The sequence below is a fragment of the Scyliorhinus torazame genome, chromosome 1 (assembly GCF_047496885.1).
Source record: "Scyliorhinus torazame isolate Kashiwa2021f chromosome 1, sScyTor2.1, whole genome shotgun sequence".
Classification (NCBI taxonomy): Eukaryota; Metazoa; Chordata; class Chondrichthyes; order Carcharhiniformes; family Scyliorhinidae; genus Scyliorhinus; species Scyliorhinus torazame.
In genome coordinates, this window is record NC_092707.1 from 278,661,965 (window position 1) to 278,681,597 (window position 19,633).

Genomic DNA, 19,633 nt, shown 5'->3' on the forward strand with positions numbered 1-19,633 from the left:
AAATTCTACAAACTGCCTGATATGGAAAGAGTCCTCTGGGCTGGCTTGGAAGGGTACACTGGCATGACAACTTAATGCTTGTGGTGATACACCACTGTACTTCCCTACCATTGTACATAGTATATAATAGTTGTGTGTAACGTGGCCCTGTAATACTGTGTATTGTACTGTAGCTCTGCAGAGGTTCGGTCACTGGTAGGTAACCCGACCTGGCCACGGAGTGCTCCGCCTTAGCCACTCCCCCGGGAGTTACGTATAAGAACCCTCTTCTGGGACCGGCCCCACTCTGTCTGGGGTCGTCTGTGTCGGGTAAGCCTCCCATGTAGTATATTAAAGCCTTAGTTAAAGTCTCACATGTCTTTGTGGTTCTTGACGCTTAGTGCATCAATGCTGTGCTAGCCTTCACAGCAGGCGATGGAAAAGGAGTGGCAAAGAGGTGGAGGACAGGAGAGCAACAATGATGGAGAAGGATTAGGTGGTGCTGGAGAGGATATAAAGAACACTAATGGGGGTAATTCTGGGACTTGAGGCCCTGAATTTGAAGCAACATTCAGGTTGAAACCTGTTTGTATTACAGAAAAGCAAATAGATGATTTTGTTTACACTACGAGTGCAGAATTCAATAAAATTCTAACATTAACAGGAATCAAGCACAATTTGAGAATAAAAAGATTTGTTTGTTTTCCCATGGATTATTTATGTGTGGATTGAAGCAAGCCAGGACTGTGTTCCTCAACACTTTTGAAGAAGAGATGAATTAATAATTGTCTGTCAGTTCTATCGCCGCTGTGCGAGAATCATGGGTTTGAGCAGGGGGGATGGATAGTGTATTCAGGAGGTGGAGGGAGGTGGGGCTGGTCAAGGTGAGGGATCTGTATTTGGAGGAAGGGTTAGCCAGTCTGGAGGAGCTAAGGGAGAGGGTAGAGCTGCCGAAGGGGAGGGAGTTCAGGTATCTGCAGGTTAGGGACTTTGCGCGAAAGGTCTGGAGGGGGTTCCCTAGGTTGCCGGCATACACCCTTCTGGAGCGACTGCTGCTTCCGGATGTGGGAGGGGAAGGAAAAATTGGGGATATATACAAGTGGCTGGGGGAACAGGGAGGCGAGCGGCTGGTGAAGATCAAGGAGAAATGGGAAGCGGAGTTGAGAGGGGAGATCAAGTGGGAAGTATGGAGTGAGGCACTGCATAAGGTAAACGGGACCACCTCTTGTACAAGGGTGAGCCTGATACAATTTAAGGTGGTGCACAGGGTGCATATGACTCGGGCGAGAATGAGTGGGTTCTTTCAGGGGGCAGCAGATGAGTGTGAGAGGTGTGGGCGGGGCCAGCGAATCACGCACACTTATTTTGGGGTTGCGAAAAATTAGGAAGATCCTGGGCGGGAGTGTTCACGTTCTTAGACAGGATAGTGGAGGAGGACTCGGACTCTTTGGTGGCAATATTTGGGGTTTCAGAGAAGCCGGAGCTCATGGAGAGGAGGAAGGCCTCTCTGATTGTATGCCGGCGAATTTTGCTGGAGTGACGGTCGGCATCGCCATCGGGGGTAGCGGCTTGGTTGGGTGACCTGTCCGACTTCCTGCTATTAGAGAAAATAAGGTAGGAGTTAAGGGACTCTTCAGGGGGGTTTGAGGAAAGGTGAGGGATGTTTGTGACCATGTTTGAGGGGCTGGTCATCGCGGGGAGGGGAGGGTGAAAAAGGGGAAAAATCTGTACAGCCTTTATGGTTGATTGTTGGGAAGTATGTTTCCCGGGATGTTTATTCTGTAACCTGTTTTGATAATTGTTTGTAATAAAATAAATTTTTTTAAAAAAATCTTTATTTTCACAGTATTAACACTGCCTTAACACTGCAATGAAGTTACTGTGAAAAGCCCCCAGTCGCCATATTCCGGCACCTGTTCGGGTACAGAGGGAGAGTTCAGAATATCCAAATTACCTAACAGCACGTCTTTTGGGACTTGTGGGAGGAAGCCGGAGCACCCGGAGGAAATTGAATCTGGTTATGAACAGGAATGAGGATACAGAACAGGTGGAGAAGATCAAATGGTCTGTGGACTATGATTCTTCCTGAACTATTTGGACTCGGAAACTGTCATATGAACAAGGCAACCGATCAAGGTGATTAATAAATATATAATGCAAGTTAAAGATCGATCTAGATGCAAGGTTAGATATTCTTGTAGTAAGGGGGAAAATTGCAGTTGCGTTGGGCCCATGATGGAGCTGACTATAACTCTGTGTGGGTCAGTGGGTTTAGAGTGACTTAAAATCTAACAAATCCATGGATGGAAAACGCTTGCAGGTCCATGTGGCCTTTATCTCTTTCCATTTGTGCTTGTTTTACTGTTCAAATCAACTGCACTTAATCCATTAAAATCAATTGTATTGGTTCTGTTACCTCAGCAGCAGTGAGACATGATCTAACCACGCCAGTTCCACTCCCATACATCTGAGCCAGATTGTACAAGGCTAGGGCATGACCAGCTTGGGAGGCATGGTGAAAATATTTCACTGCCATTTTATAGTCTCTCTTCACACCTAGTCCAGCTGCAATAAAAAGGTTTACATTCAATTAATCATGCAATGATGAATGTTACTTTTGAGCAAAAATATGCCAAATCAATGCATTTCTTGCCTTACCATAGTGCATGACTCCTAGTTGAAACTGTCCATCTATCCAGCCCTTATCAGCTGCCTTCTTGAAGTATTTTAAAGCTTCCTCATAATCCTGAAACAAAATGTAAAAATAACTACTTTACATCGGAGACACAGATTGTTAGGATTCTTTTCCCGTTATAAAAGTCAGACTTTTCAGAGAAGGAAACTTACCACCGACACTCCTTTCCCATAAAGATATGCTAATCCTAAACCCGTCAATCCAATCGGGCTACCCTGAAATAAGACATTAGAAACAGTGTTGAATTTCTGTGGAAGGAACAGAGAACTAGCGGCCATGGACCCCATCAAGAAGATGATCTGAAAAGTGACAGACCTTCAATATCTTTTGTACATAGATTAGATTATCTCCTATGGTGCTGAGCATAGTAAGTTAGTTAGTGGGTCTGCTATTTAATTACAGTACCAGTGTGTTTTGCCATGCAATGGATGATGATCATGGCCACTTATGTATGGTTTCTGAATAAGTCCTCTACTGCTATTCCAACATAGCAGTCTGAAAATTTTACCATTCTTCTGGAGATTAAGTTCCCATTCAGCTGTCCAGTATTCTATGAAAAGTTTTTATGCATAGAAAAAAGTTCCCAATTAATTGAAATGGTCATTTCAGTAATGAATTCAATAAAAAAGCTTATTGAACAGATCCCAATTAAATGGAACTGGCTTCCTAAGAATTAATTTATTAGTTAACAAACACATGAAAACAGATCCTAATTGATTGGAATAGGCTTCTCAGCAACTAATTAATGATTTAAAATACTGTACTATTCCTATTGGACAAAGGAACATGAATAGACAGGAATCCACTGAAGGTTGTGAACTGTAAGGAGCATTAGAGATCTCAATGGCGGGTTCACTGATTAAGTAAAATAAATAAATAAATAAATATATACTGCCAATTAATTGGACTGTGTTTCTCAATAATGAACTTCTTAACTAAAGGAATGCAATGCAGCTGCCAGGTAAATTGGCATGCAAATGAACATGGCAAAAGGTGGAATCCACAAAACGTTGATGGGCTGCGCCAATAGCAGTTTATGTGCTGCAAGGAAACATTTAGAAAACAGTAAAAAGACTTCAGTTAATTGCAGCAGGCTTCTTGGTAAGCAATTAAATAACATGGCATCTGGAATATTTTTCGTTTTTTGGCCGGGGGAAGCAGACAACTAAATGGGGAGGGAGAAAGAAAGGAGGATAGAGCTTAAGTACTGCAAAGAAACACAATCAATAAAAGGTGGCTTCATTCTGAGCTGTAAATGATCGAAGAATTAATTAAAATGGTATCTGGTTTAAGTCTTCCATCAGATCTGAAGAGGGAAAAGAATTTGGAGTCAAACTAAAAGATGATACACGCTTCAACGAGAAGCTTATATACTGTAAGGAAACATTTGCAAAATCAATAAAACCAGATTCTAATTAAAACCCACTGGGATTGCTAGTAATTATTTGAAGGAAATAAAATGCTACCTAGAGTGGGCTTCCAACCAAGTCCTGAGTGAGCAAATGATAATAAAGAGCAAAGGAAAATTAATCAACCGAAAGAAAGATTTACACAAAAAAAATGCCCAATTCATTTATTACATGAAAACAGGATGGAAAGAAATAAAATGCCAACTGGAGTCATGTGGTGATATGTCTGTAAGCAATAGCGTAGATGGCTGGTGGTGCGACTTCCAACCAGTAGGTGGCAGCACAGACCCACCATGCGGTCTCCAGACAGGGGTCATGTGACAAGGCACACAGACATAAGTGCGGGTACATCCGGTGGTCGCGGGATGGTTATAAGGCGTACAAGAGGACAGTTATGTGTAGGGGTAGTTCCAGGGGAGAACAAAGAAACTCCATGATAACTTGCTCTGTAACAGATCGTTATCTTACCATCTGTGATTCAATAAAGATCCTGGTTTGGACAAGTCACAAGTCGTTTGGTAGATTCCTTGCCTGACATCAAGCACCAACAGAGTTGATTTCTCATTTGGTTGGAGTGGTTTAATAAATTTGAACAAAATTGCTGATGAAGTTCATTATCTATCTGGATATTATAAAATGTTTAATGATGGCCTGCATTTCCTGTCCACATTATAATTATTTCCCATTTCATGTTTTATAATGTCATTATGGAAAAAAACACTATGGGTTGGATTTTACGCTCCTTCACCCATCTGAAGGAAAGGGAGTAGATAAAATACAGGACTAGCCTTCCCACCTGTCTGAAATTTCATGGGGTGGGGGAGGGGGGTGGTCAGGTAGGTATCCAGTTACCTACACACCCTTGGGCTGACTGAGTCCCTTATTGGCCAATTAATGCCATTTAAGGTCCTCATCACATTGCTGTTTTTCTTTCACTGTGTGGGAGGTCTGACAGCTTTAATTGTGTGGACTGATTTCAGGCAAAGGATGGTGGGGGTGCAGGAGGAGAACCTTATTTGCAGGCTCCCTGGCTTCATCGGAGACACCCACATCAAAGGCCCCACCCCCACTCCATGAGGCTACTTGCACATTGTCATGATATTCAAACACACACATCATGATAGACACACCAACAAACAAATCAGAACACACAACACCACAACCAATGACAGAAAGATATAAAAGCACAGACACGACCCCCGGTGGTCAGTATTAGCTGCAGAGGAGGACCAGGACAGATCTGTTACCAAACACACTCAGGGAGACAGCACGTGCAGAGTATCCAGAACGAACTGTATTATAAGAGTTAAAATAAAATAGAGTTGTACCACATACAACTGTGTTGGCTCATCTGTGCACCAGAGCACCCAACACCACATGGTACAGGAGTGGATCGATACCTGCCAGCATACCTCAGTGTACAGAGACAACCAGCAGTGCCCAGGTAAAATGATAGAGCTCCCGGTTCCGCAGCCGCTCCAGTGCTACGGCGATCTCTGCGAAAACTGGCGGCGATTCCGGCAATGGTTCGAATTGTTCCTGGTGGCAGCTGAACTCCAAGACCTGGATGATAGCGAAAAAATTGAATTTCTCCTCACCATCGCCGGTGCAAGGGCAAGAGAAATATTCACAAGGTTCAGGTTCTTCAGGAGGCAGCAAAGGTACGATTACCAGGCAGTCCTGGACAAATTCTCCAAGTACTGTGAAGAAAACGCAATCCAATCGGCAAGTAAAGGTAAGAAAAGCTGCAGTACTCACCTCGTGGCTGGGATCCCAGAGCCCGAATTCCCAGAGGCCGAAATCCCGGGCCTGAGAGAGGGCTGGGTCGAGGTCGGCGGCCATCTTGCTAAAGGTATCACGCTAGCACAGTTGCGCGAGCAGTGCGCAGAACCGGAAGTTTCGTTTGCGCATGCGCGCGATGCTGCGCATGCGCAGTCAAGAAAACGGCCATCGGTAAAGGAACAGCGATTTGAGCATGCGCAGTCGTTTCCTACGTGCTACATACCGAGCGTCAGGATGTCAGAGGCCCCAGACTGCACCAATTTAAAGGGGAAATGTCCCAAATCCAATTTAAAAGGGAAACGTCCCAAATCAAAAAAAAAAAAAAATCTGTTAAAGCTGTAAAACAACCTTCCCTCACCGGGAATGACAGCACATTGCCGCAAATTGACCCAGGAGATGAATTTGACCTCCGAAGAACCCTCCGACAAGCAGTTACCTACGCACAAGCCGATGATTCCGACCTCGAATACTTCGATGACGATCTTTACAGTGTTTCCGGACCTCGCGAGCCCAATGATAGCTCCGTGGTCCTATACGACTATGACTCGGACGAACCTTTCGTGTTGCACATTGGCGGCCCCCACATTGAATCCGACGCAGATGCGGATTCATTTTTCGGATTTGAGGATCTTCAATCCAGCAGATATGACGTTCCAACTTATCAGTACCGGATGATGCTGCAGCCTGACATTAACAGACAGGGAGCGGTGCAAGCACACGGAGAGCGCCCTGCTGCCACACAGAGCGTGGTCCACGTCCCGCTCAACGTTCCCGACTCTATGAAAGAAGACATGCAAGACTCCAGAGCGCAGTCTTCGCATGAACCAGAAGTGACTCCAGTGTCACAAGCTTCCACAGCAAGCTCGTGGACAGACTCCACAATTGCAGAAATGCAAGACTCCAGAGCGCAGTCCTTGCACGGACAAGAAGTGACTCCAGTGTCACAAGCCTCCACAGAGAGCTCGTGGACAGCCTCCACGATAGAAGCAACGCAAGACTCCAGAGCGCAGTCCTTGCACGAACAAGAAGTGACTCCAGTGTCACAAGCCTCCACAGAGAGCTCGTGGACAGCCTCCACGATAGAAGCAACGCAAGACTCCAGAGCGCAGTCCTTGCACGAACAAGAAGTGACTCCAGTGTCACAAGCCTCCACAGAGAGCTCGTGGACAGCCTCCACGATAGAAGCAACGCAAGACTCCAATGTGCAGTCCTTGCAGGAACAAGACCATGAGGGTCTAGCAACCTCTCCTGACCAACCAGCGGCAGACGATGCAAGTCTACCATGCTCCACTACACAGCAGCATGACCATGACGGTCTCTCATGCTACAATGAAGGGCACAGCGCTGAAGACTGTTCAAGCCCAACTGAAGACAAGCCAAAGGAATCGCCTCGTCCAAACCCGAAGAAAAAAGGTTTATGCGCTGACCTTCAGGATCATTATAGCCGAACAGAGATTAATAATGCTGCACGGCCACAGAAGGATGCTGAGGATTTGCTAACGAAATTAATTGAATGTTTAACTTGCAAGGAGCAGACTGAGAATTGCCAGTGTTTTAGTACGGATCGAAAAAATGGACAAGACATTGATCCTCAGGTAATGGAAATAACACAACCCGAATCATATCTACAGCAGGGACAAATGTCTCCCTTCAACACAACGCCGCAAAATCCCAACTTCGGAGACCAGCAGTTAGTCAGTAATGACTCTTCAAACCTTGAGGGGAACATTAATTGCATTGAACCTATACACACTCCACTGATAATTGAGCAGAACATTGGAGCAAGAATCCTGAGGACACCGACATCGAGTAGCCAGATAACGAATTTAAAACCCACAGCAGTTTCAAGTGAACCAAGTGTGCTTTCCACTAATGGTGAAGATGCAGATAAGGTCGACCCGATTATCCATTGTACCACACTAACCCCAGTGATTAAGCAGTTATGTATGGGGAGTATAATGTGGGCAATTGAGAACAGTAAAAGAGAGACTGTGACCATGCCAGTCCCAGCAAAATCAGACCCAGAGACCATGAAGGCATGTACATTAGACAAAGATACATATGAGGTACCTGAGAAGAAAAGTGAAACGGAATGTTCTTTGGAAAATAGTACAATGTCGATAGAAACATTGGATCCTATATTTGAGACCATACATATGGGAGAATTTGGGGGTAATAAACAAGGTTCTGCAATGTCTGGGGGAAGATTTAAAATTCCAAAGAAGAAAAGCCCAAATGAAGGACAACGGCAAGACAATGACAGTCCACCGACATGGTGTGCACCACCAGATGAAAACTCTGACAATTTACCCAACCCTAGTGAACAGCAAGCTGCTAATGAGGATCTATCCACGGGATGTGAGACGAGTGACAACAGCATCCCACTTCCCATGCAAAAGGTGCAAGGTGACAGACCTCGCCTAGTGCGTACCGAGGCACTCGACGATCACGGTGGGACCACTGACGACTGCGGTGGCGGCGCACCGCTTCCACCCTCGATGGCTCGACCCTCTCCACTGGTTGGTGCATTCCTGCATGTTCCGACTCCAGAAGTGCAGCTTCAGGGAATCTCGGCTGCCTCCAGTGAACCTGTTGGGACTCCGGACAGGGGGCATCGACGGAAGGCAGACCGGACTCCAGATGGGGAGCAGCCAAGCGCCGACTCTGATTTGCGCACGCCAGACCTTGCTCTGGACGGGCGGTGTCGCGGCCTCGGTGATGGCACGCTCAGGGTGACGGCGGATGCCACGGCGACAGGGAATGGATCGCGTGGCAGTCCCACTGGGTCGGCAGTGGCGACCAGCACCGGCGGTCCAAGATGGACACACCAATTCGCGCCATTGCCAGACGTTGATGCGAGCAACAATTCTCTCTCCAAGGCGACATGCTTCGACGTTTCTCTGCGGAGTCGCCCTTCCGGCACAGCAGGTGGCCGGAACCAGCGTGCACGGTCTCGGCCAACTTCCACATCTGGCACAGTCATCGCCTTGCATGATATTAGTGATGGTGCTACTTCGATGGCAACGACCCATCGGCTACAAGATGCCGTCCACCACAAACATAAAAAGAAAAAAGACTCCACCTTGTTCCTGGCATGCAGGGCGGATGGATTGGTGCGTAGGCGCAATCAGCGAGCTTTGCGCCGCCTTCCACGCTCGCAACCGAACCGTACGCACATGCCGGATCCTCCACTGGTTCCCAAGGATGACTTTGTGGAGATGCCACGGATCATGCCCCTTCCATCGCCACCAGAACCAAACCACAGCCAAGGCACCACTAACAAAGATGTTGAATGTTATATTTGCACGAATGAAAAAACCAAGCACTGCACGAAGTACAACAAATGGTAAAGTAGAGACTTCGGCAACAGCATCACCTCCAACAGTCCAAGGTGAACCAGTGTGACCTCAAATCTCCACAGCTGAACCGGCTTGAGGACCAGCCCATTCTTGAGGCGGTCACCCATTAGACTGGACTTATAACGCTGTTCATACGTTCAAAAAGTCAAACACTTCTGTATTATAACCTGTTGTTGTTTATTGTTCCAGATATCGTCTGACCGGACCAATGTTCAAGTTTTTTTTCTCTCGCATCCAAGTTTTGTTATGGTACAACCTTGTTAGTGTGACGCACCCGACATCGCCCCATGTAAATAGTTACGTCATAAACACACGCTGTACACAACACACACACACACTCTTAGATGCACTCACGACACAATTATATTTATAACCACGTAGGCACATATCTTTGTAAAAAGGGGGGATGTCATGATATTCAAACACACACATCATGATAGACACACCAACAGACAAATCAGAACACACAACACCACAACCAATGACAGAAAGATATAAAAGCACAGACACGACCCCCGGTGGTCAGTATTAGCTGCAGAGGAGGACCAGGACAGATCTGTTACCAAACACACTCAGGGAGACAGCACGTGCAGAGTATCCAGAACGAACTGTATTATAAGAGTTAAAATAAAATAGAGTTGTACCACATACAACTGTGTTGGCTCATCTGTGCACCAGAGCACCCAACACCACACACATTACTCTCATCACCCTGGTCAAAGAGCAATGCCTCTATATGTATTCATGTACGAAGGACAGGAACACCCATCTCTGGTCCCCCAGGATTCCCTTTACCTGGAAGGGGTGGGGATGCCATGTCTAGACAGAGCCCAGATGAAGGCTCAGCACTTGCCTGTTGGCTTGATGATGGAGGGACACTTGTAGAGGACATGCTCATTAAATGTATCACTTCAATTTGTTCACACATCCACTGAGACCTCAATGATACAGGCTGCAGGAAATTCTGCCTCGATAATGGCTCTCATCCAGGTGAGGGGGAGGGGGTCCTGTCAGTGGTTAACACAAGGCCAGGAGGATCAGGGACCAGAGTGGCAAGACGCTGCAAGATGCTGGCAAACAGAGGCCACTGCAATGTTGAGTTTTGCCAGCTAATGAGTGAAAGGCAACGCCGATGGTGCCATCATTTGCCCTGGAATGTGGTTGCTGACATTTGTCAGCTTCTTCAGTATGAGGCTGTGGCTACAAGGATTCTTGAGGAGTCGGTGAATGAGTTGGGATGGTGGCGGTAAATGAGCTGGGATGGTGGACAAATTTAGTGAGGGATGCCATTTACAGTAGCGAGGTATAGGTTTAGGTATTTGGGGATTCAGGTAGCGAGGGAATGGACAGGGATCCATAAGTGGAACTTAACGAAGCTGGTGGAGGAAGCCAGGGAGGATCTTAAGAGGTGGGATACACTGCAGTTTACGTTGGCGGGGAGGGTCCAAGTAGTGAATATTCTGCTGAGGTTCTTGTTTATTATTCAGGCTCTCCTATTCTTTATACCAAAGGCTTTTTTTGGAAATTGGGCACGATCATTTTGGACTTTGTATGGGTGGGGAAGGTGACAAGGTTCGGGAGGATCCTGCTACAGAGGCAGAGGCAACAGGCTGTGGTGAACCACTGTAATAGGAGATGTAAGGTAGGGCCTGCACTACAGGTTCGCCGGTAGCTCCTGCCGGCTGGCTCCGCCCACAGAGAACTGTATAAATATGCATGACTTCCAGCGCCCTGCCATTTTGCCAGCTGCAGCAGGAGGCCACACATCTGACTGTAATAAAGCCACAGTTGTACCCAACTTTAGTCTTTGTGCAATTGATCGTGCATCACAGGCGTTGTCGAACCTGCTTCATTATTATTGGGCAGCGAATGTGGATAAGGTGCGGTGATAGTGGGAACGAGAAGGTGTAGAGTGGGTTAGGATGGAGGAGGAATCTTGCAAGGGGTCTAGTTTGAGGGCTATGGTGACAGCAGCATTGCCAATGGCTCAGAGTAGATATTCAGGGAGCCCAGTGGTGCAGTCCACGGTGAAGATATGGAATCAGTTGAGGAGGAATTTTAGGGTGGAAGGAATGTCGTTGTTCACGCTAATGCGCGAGAACCATGGGTTTGAGCCAGGGGGAATAGATAGTGTATACAGGAGGTGGAGGGATGTAGGGCTGGCCAAGGTGCGGGATCTGTATTTGGACAAAGGGTTCGTCAGTCTGGAGGAGCTAAGGGAGAGGGTAGAGCTGCCGAGGGGGAGTGAGTTCAGATATCTGCAGGTTAGGGTCTTTGCGCGAAAGGTCTGGAGGGGGTTCCCTAGGTTGCCGGGATATACCCTGCTGGAGCGACTGCTGCTTCTGGATGTGGAAGGGTGGGAAGAACTGAGGATATATACAAGTGGCTAATGGAACAGGGAGGCGAGCGGGTGCTGAAGATCAAGGAGAAATGGGAAGCGGAGGTTTTTTTTCATGTTTTTATTCTCCATTTTCACATTTTCCTTCAAAATTTACACCCCACCCACAAACAGTAAATGATAACAAATGAAAAATCAATCCCCTTAACAATACCAACGATCCCATCCTCCCACCACCCCAAACAACGGCCCACCTGTCAATATATGCATCCCATAAAACAAACCCTCCCACGGTGGAAACAAAAAACAAAGGAGAAAAAGAAAAAGGAGTCTGGGACCGCCCATGGTCACCATTAACCTATAGAGTCCACCCCCCATCCCCCTACACTCAACGCCATCCAACCTCTGAAAGAGTACCGTACATGATACCCAAGAATTGTAAACACCCGCCCCCAACTCTCCAACTACTCCCATCCACTGCCTCTTGTAAAACCCCTTCCCCCAACCTCGGTTCCTTCCCCCCCAACTTTCCACCCTGGCTAGACCACTCGGACCCTGTTCTGCCAGGCTCCGATGGCCGCAGCTCCTCCCCCCACCTCACTCCTGTTCACTGACCGGCTTAAACCGGCCAGCGCGGAGGCCTCCGCCCGGGTCCCTTTCCCCTTTGCCCGGCCATAGGAAAGCCCAGAAATCCCCTTTTAGCACACAAACCCCAAATATCCACCTACACCCCAAAGAGCCCTCATTTCGAGTGAAAGTCCCATCACGTCCCTTGTCCAAATATACACAACATTGGCTCCTTTAGCCCATACACCCGCTCGCAGTGAAACAAAAAAGAAGAAAATAGTCATGAGGTTACATTGGCACATGGCCATTTCTCAATTTCTCAGTTGTGCCACAGTCCTTCTGCCTTCGCAAACTCCTCCGCTGCTTCCGCCGGTCCAAAATAAAAGTCCTTGTGCTTGTAAGTCACCCTCAGCTTCGCTGGATATACAATGCCGCACTGCACCTTGCTAATGTACAATGCCTTCTTCGCCCGGTTGAAGGCAGCCCGCCTCCTCGCCAGCTCCACTGTAAAGTCCTGGTATACACGTATACCAGCTCCAGCCCACTGCACCACCCGCTTCTGCTTGGCCCAGCACAGGACCTTCTCCTTTACACTGTACCTACGTGATGCACTAAGCGTCAAGAACCACAAAGACGTGTGAGACTTTAACCAAGGCTTTAATACACTACATAGGAAGCTTACCCGACACAGACGACCCCAGACAAAATGGGTCCGGTCTCAGAAGCTGGGTCTTATACTTAACTCCCGGGGGAGTGGCCAAGGCGGAACTCTCCGTGGCCAGGTCAGGTTACATACAGGTGACCGAACCTCTACAGAGCTACAGTACAATACACAGTACCATACACAGGATTACAGGGCCACGTTACACACAACTATTATATAACTATGTACAATGCTAGGGAAGTACAGTGGTGTATCACCACATTCACCCCTTGTTTAGAAGGAAGTCCGGGGTGAAAATATGGAGTAGCAAACACAGTGAACAAACAGGGAGTAACGAATAGAGTCCATCAGGAGGTTCCGTGTCGTCAGAGGTCGAGACGAACGATGGGTTTGGTCGATCTCTTTGAACGTCAGAGCTGCGGCGCTGTGGTAGTGTCCGGCGGTATCCGTGCGGTCGGTGGTGCTGGGTCGCGAGGCGGCATGACGTCCCCCACCGCTTCGGCTAGCTCGAGGCGAAACTGCGGGATGACAGCGGCTGGCACGGAGTAGTAACAGGCCGAGGGATCGACGGGAGCAGAGAGGGAGCAGGGTGGAGGTTGTGGGGCGGGGGTGGCAGGGGCCCCAGACGGGGCCAGGTCCTTGATGGAGACGGTCTCCTCACGCCCGTCGGGGTACGCTATGTACGCGTACTGTGGGTTGGCGTTGAGGAGACGGACTCTCTCCACCAGGAGCTCCGCCTTAGAGGTCCGCACGTGCTTGCGGAGCAGGACGTCTCCCGGGGACAGAAGCCAGGACGGAAGCGATGTCACGGATGCCGATCTCCTGGAGAAGAGAAACATCCGCTCATGAGGGGTAGCATTCGTTGCAGTACACAAAAGGGACCGGATGGAGTGGAGTGCGGCAGGGAGGGCCTCCTGCCAACGGGAGACTGGTAGGCCTTTGGACTCGAGGGCTAGCAGCACGGCCTTCCAAACTGTCGCGTTCTCCCTCTCCACCTGTCCGTTCCCCCGGGGGTTGTAACTGGTCGTCCTGCTCGAGGCAACGCTCCTGGCGAGCAGGTACCGACGCAGCTCCTCACTCATGAAGGAGGAGCCCCGGTCACTGTGCATATAATTGGGATAACCGAACAGCATGAAGAGGTCGTGCAACGCTTTGATGACGGTGGCGGAGGTCGTGTCGGGGCAGGGAATGGCGAAGGGGAACCGCGAGTACTCGTTGATGACATTGAGGAAGTACGTGTTGCGGTTGTGGGTGGGGAGGGGCCCTTTGAAGTCAATGCTGAGACGTTCAAAGGGGCGGGTAGCCTTGATTATGTGCGCCTTGTCTGGCTTGTAGAATTGCGGCTTGCACTCCGCACAGACTTGGCAGTCCCTAGTCATGGCCTTGACCTCCTCGACTGAGAAGGGCAGGTTGTGGCCCTTGGTGTAGTGGTAGAACCGCCTGACGCCCGGGTGACAGAGGTCATTATGTAGTGCCCGCAGTCGGTCATCCTGTGCGTTGGCACATGTACTACAGGACAGGGCATCAGGAGGATCATTGAGCTTACCTGGCCGGTATAAGATACTACAATTGTAGGTGGAGAGTTCGATCCTCCACCGTAATATCTTATCATTTTTGATTTTACCTCGTTGTTTGTTGTCAAACATGAACGCAACTGATCGTTGGTCACTAACGAGGGTAAATGGTTTTCCGGCCAGGTAGTGCCTCCAGTGCCGGACGGCTTCCACTATGGCCTGTGCCTCCTTCTCAACAGAGGAGTGGCGGATCTCGGGGCCTTGGAGTGTGCGGGAAAAGAAGGCGATGGGTCTGCCCACCTGGTTGAGGGTGGCACCCAGGGCAAAGTCGGAGGCATCGCTCTCGACTTGGAATTGTGCAGACTCGTCTACCGCATGCATGGCGGCTTTGGCAATAGCGGTTTTTAGGAGGTGGAAGGCCTGGCAGGCCTCGGGCGGGAGGGGGAATGAGGGGGAACGGAGGAGGGGTCGGGCCTTGTCAGCGTACTCGGGCACCCACTGGGCATAGTAGGCAAAGAACCCGAGGCATTGCCTCAGTTCTTTGGGGCAGGTGGGAATGGGGAGTTCGAGAAGGGGGCGCAGACGGTCGGGATCGGGGCCGAGGACACCGTTCTCCACCACGTAGCCGAGTATGGCGAGGCGGGTGGTGCCGAAAACACATTTTGCCCCGTTGTACGTGAGATTGAGGCGTTTGGCAGTTTGGAGGAATTTAGTGAGGTTGATGTCATGGTCCTGCTGGTTGTGGCCGCAGATGGTGACGTTGTCCAGATACGGGAAGGTAGCCCGCAGTCTGTTCTGGTCCACCATTCGGTCCATCTCCCGTTGGAAGACCGAGACTCCATTGGTGACGCCAAAGGGTACCCGAAGAAAGTGGTAGAGGCGGCCGTCCGCCTCGAAGGCCGTGAAGCTACGGTCCTCCGGGCGGATAGGGAGCTGGTGGTAGGCGGATTTCAAGTCTATGGTGGAGAACACCCGGTACTGTGCAATCCGGTTGACCATATCAGATATGCGGGGGAGGGGATACGCATCAAGCAGCGTGTACCGGTTGATGGTCTGACTGTAGTCAATGACCATGCGGTGTTTCTCGCTAGACTTGACTACCACCAATTGGGCTCGCCAGGGGCTGGTGCTGTGAGCAATGATCTTTTCCGAGAGAAGGCGCTTAATCTCCGCTCGAATGAATTGGCGGTCCCCGAAACTGTAACGCCGACTTTTAGTAGCCACGGGCTTGCAGTCCGGGGTGAGATTAGCAAACAGTGAGGGGGGGGGGGATCCTGAGTGTGGAGAGACTACAGGTGGGACCCGGGGGGGGATCAGGGCAGAACTGGGGGTTGGAGACCGTGAGGGGGGGAGGGGGCCGTTAAAATGCAAGGTGAGGCTGCGCAGGTGGCATTGGAAGTCCAGGCCAAGGATTGCGGCGGTGCAGAGGTGAGGGAGGACCACGAATTTGAAATCCTGAAACACCGCGCCGTTCACTGAGAGGGTGACGAGGCAGTAGCCCGAAACCTCGGCCGACTGGGAGTTGGAGGCCATGGAAATATGCCTGCGCGTGGGTAGTACCTTGAGGGAGCAGCGGCGCACGGTGTCCGGGTGGAGGAAGCTCTCCGTGCTGCCGCTGTCGAAGAGGCAGGTAACAGTGAAACAATTTACCTGAACCTCTATGGTGGATCTGGCGAGCTGATGCGGTCGGTCCTGGTCGAGGACGATGGATGCGATGGTGGAGCTGTTGGAGAAGGGTGCCAGATCCAGGGAGCGGCCTGCGGAAGAAGGTGGCGGCGCCCAGGCGTCGTAGGCTGCTGTTGGAGGCCAGGTTGCTGTCGTTGGCTGCATCTCAGTTGTTTGCAGCATTTCGCTCAAGTGCGCAGGTCCAAAAGTGACGATCGGCGGCGGGGCGGACCTGGAAGCGACGATCGGCGGCGGACCGGAAGTGACGTGCGGCGGACCGGAAGTGAAGGAAGCCGGGCCGGGGATAATCAAAGATGGCGGCGCCCATGCGTCGCACATGTCGAATAGCGAGCCGGGAACGGAGGATGGCGGCACCCAGGAGTAGCAGGCCGCGGTGTTGGACCCCGAGGCAGTGGTGGAGCGGCAGACGTTTGCAAAATGGCCTTTCTTGCCACAGGCTGAACAGGTAGCATCTCTAGCAGGGCAGCCTTTCCTGGGGTGTTTTGCCTGGCCACAAAAGTAACAATGGGGCCCAGGCATTATTTCTACTGCTGGTGTGGCTGGGTGGGCCGTGACTTGCAGGGGTTGTTGCTGGGCGGGCGGCAGGGAGGTAGCGGCCACGTAGGGAACGTGGGCAGGCGCATAGGAAGTTTGGGCAGGCGTGTAGGACGCATTATTGTCATAGGCTGCCTGTTGGACCTCTGCCATAGTGACTGCCGTGTCCAGAGTCAGGGTAGTTTGTGCCAGTAGGAGTTGGCGAATTCGGACGGAAGCGATGCCGGCTATAAAGGCATCGAGCGCCAGGGCCTCAGTGTTCTGCTCAGCGGAGACTGCTGGCGCGTTGCAGGTGAGCGCGAGGGCACGGAGGTCCTGAACGAACACGGATAGAGGTTCACCCGGCTGCTGGTGCCGGGAGGCGAGGCGGTGGCGGGCGTAAATAGAATTAACAGTTCGTGCATACCGGCTTTTGAGCTTCACGATGGCATCGGCGTAGGTCGTTGTTCCCGTGATGAGGTCGAAAAGCCCGTAGTCGAGCCGTGAGCACAGGAGGTTGAGTCGGTCAGCGTCCATTTTGGCGAAGGCGGAGGATGCTTCCAGGTAGGCCTCGAAACACCGGAGCCAGCAGTTGAAAAGGTGATCCGCGCGTGGAGCGTGGGGGTCGAGCGAGAGCTTGTCGGGTTTCAGAGCAACCTCCATTATAACTGTAGTGTATTAAATTGGTGCACTCAGCGTCAAGAACCACAAAGACGTGTGAGACTTTAACCAAGGCTTTAATACACTACGTAGGAAGCTTACCCGACACAGACGACCCCAGGCAAAATGGGTCCGGTCTCAGAAGCTGGGTCTTATACTTAACTCCCGGGGAAGTGGCCAAGGCGGAGCTCTCCGTGGCCAGGTCAGGTTACGTACAGGTGACCGAACCTCTACAGAGCTACAGTACAATACACAGTACCATACACAGGATTACAGGGCCACGTTACACACAACTATTATATAACTATGTACAATGCTAGGGAAGTACAGTGGTGTATCACCACACTACGGAAGCACAGAGTCACTACCCTCGGGCAGCCCCATAATCCTCAAATTCTGTCGCCTGGATCTGTTTTCCAGGTCTTCCATTTTTCCTCGCAGATCCTTGTTAATCTCCATCACCTTCCGCATCTCCTTCCCCATCGAGGTAAGTTGATCACCGTGCTGCAATAATGTCTCCTCCACTTCCTTCAGCGCCTCCCCTTGCTCCCGCACCTCCGCCACTGCGCTCGCCACCGCTGTAGTCACTGGGGAAATCGCCTCCTCCACCAGCACACACAAAACCTACCTCATCTCCTTCCTCATTGTCTCCATATATTTTGTAAACTGCCTTTCGAATTCCGCAGCCATCCCCTTAGTTATTTCTTCAGCCGTAAGCAATGCGGCCTCTCTTGGTGCTCCAGCCTCCATTTTCCTTGGTGACCCCGCGGTGACCTTTCCACTCCCCGACGGACCTTCAGCTGTTTTTTTTACGGCCGTTGTTTTGCTCACCCTCGACATTTTCCTTTACTGTGCCTTCACTGTGCCTCCTCTCTGCCTTTTCCCTGCTTTTCCGTGGACCCTGGGACTGAGCTTAAAGCCCCGAAAATGCCGTTCCCGAACGGGAGCCCTCCATTGTGCGGCTGCCTTCCGCCCGCCGTCACCGGAAGTCCAATGGGATGGGGAGTTGGGAGGGGAGATCAATTGGGGAGTATGAAGTGAGGCACTGCATAGGGTAAACAGCACCTCCTCCTGTGCAAGGATGAGCCTGATACAATTTGAGGTGATGCACAGAGTGCATATGACTCGGGCGAGAATGAGTGGGTTCTTCCAGGGGGTAGCAGATGAGTGTGAGAGGTGTGGGCCGGGCCCAGCGAATCACGTGCACATGTTTTGAGGTTGCGAAAAATTTGGAAGATTCTCGGTGGGAGTACTTACCCAGGGGAGTGGAGGAGGAAGGGGACCTGGACCATATGGTGGCGATATTTGGGGTTTCTTAGAAGCCTGAGATCATGGAGAGGAGGAAGGCCAATGTCGTGGCCTTCTCCTCTCTTATTCCACGGCGGCGAATTTAACTAGAGTGGCGGTCGGCATCAGTTCTGAGATTTTCCTTCTTCCTGAACATGTTGATCTGGATAAGAATGTACAAGCCTGGTCCTGTTACCAAAGTGACAATATTGTTGGGGGTTGAATAACTTGACCAAATCCCTTGTAATCAGAGCTATACCCAGAACTTTAGGGGCCTGCTTGCAATATGTTGATCAGTCCTCACCCCAATTTCACTCTCCAATGCTACATTTTAAAACAACTTGAAAATTCAAATCAAGTGAGCAATGAAGAAAGACCTTGAGCTGGATTCTGCATTTGGAAGCCGGCGTGGAAACGGTGGTGTTTTACGCCAGGAAAACTGGTGTAAAACGGTCGCCGATTCGCCGTTTTGTTGGGGGCTAGCAGGAAGGCAGCTCTCGCTGCCGATAAGACACTGAGCATTTCCGGGTTCGTGGTCGCCTATGTGCATGGCGGCGACTTGCAGCAACTGCGCCATGCATCATGGCGGACTCAGCCCGCGGACCCAGACCGCAAAAATAGTACCCCCTTTCGGCTGTTCACATGCCACGGACCGCCCGCCCACAGTGCCCCAGCCCCAAATAAAGCCCCCCCTGCCCGCGGATTGGCCCTCCCCCGTATGTGGCGGCACCGGACTGAATCTGCAGGCGCCACGCTACGTTCACGTCGTGAGACCACACGTGTCCCACGCCGTTGGGAACTCGGCTGGTTGGGGATGGAGCATCACGGGGGGGCCACATCTACCTCCTACAGTACGCTGCTGTGGAAGGGAAATTAATGTGAGGAGTAGCTGCCCACTTTGAGCATACATTAATTTCTGAAGAAAAGGTTAGAAGGTCAGGTAACGGAAAAACATACTGCTTAATATTTTGTTCTCGGCCTTATTATGATAACACATTCTCCTCCGAAAGATAACAAATGCGTACGAGAATTGTTTTTAAACCAAGAGCAAAACATTCATATTTCCTCTTGCGCATGTTTGCAAGGTTGTAGCTCTTCAGAGTTGTTTATTTCACACTATAAATATAATGGTTTCAACTGTATCATTCAGAGTACTGTGGAATGGCTATTTAGCCAGACC

The 19,633-nt window shown here is 50.2% G+C and overlaps 1 protein-coding gene across 1 annotated transcript in view; it reads right to left on the minus strand.

The window, feature by feature from the left end:
* LOC140421748 (protein sel-1 homolog 1-like) overlaps window positions 1–19,633 on the minus strand; it is a 126,090-nt gene that overhangs the window by 17,326 nt on the left and 89,131 nt on the right. The window contains exons 11-13 of the mRNA XM_072506603.1: window positions 2,827–2,889; window positions 2,638–2,725; window positions 2,396–2,544 (exon numbers count right to left, since the gene is read on the minus strand). Of these exons, the coding sequence (XP_072362704.1) occupies window positions 2,396–2,544; window positions 2,638–2,725; window positions 2,827–2,889 (300 nt within the window). The remainder of the gene's footprint in view (window positions 1–2,395; window positions 2,545–2,637; window positions 2,726–2,826; window positions 2,890–19,633) is intronic.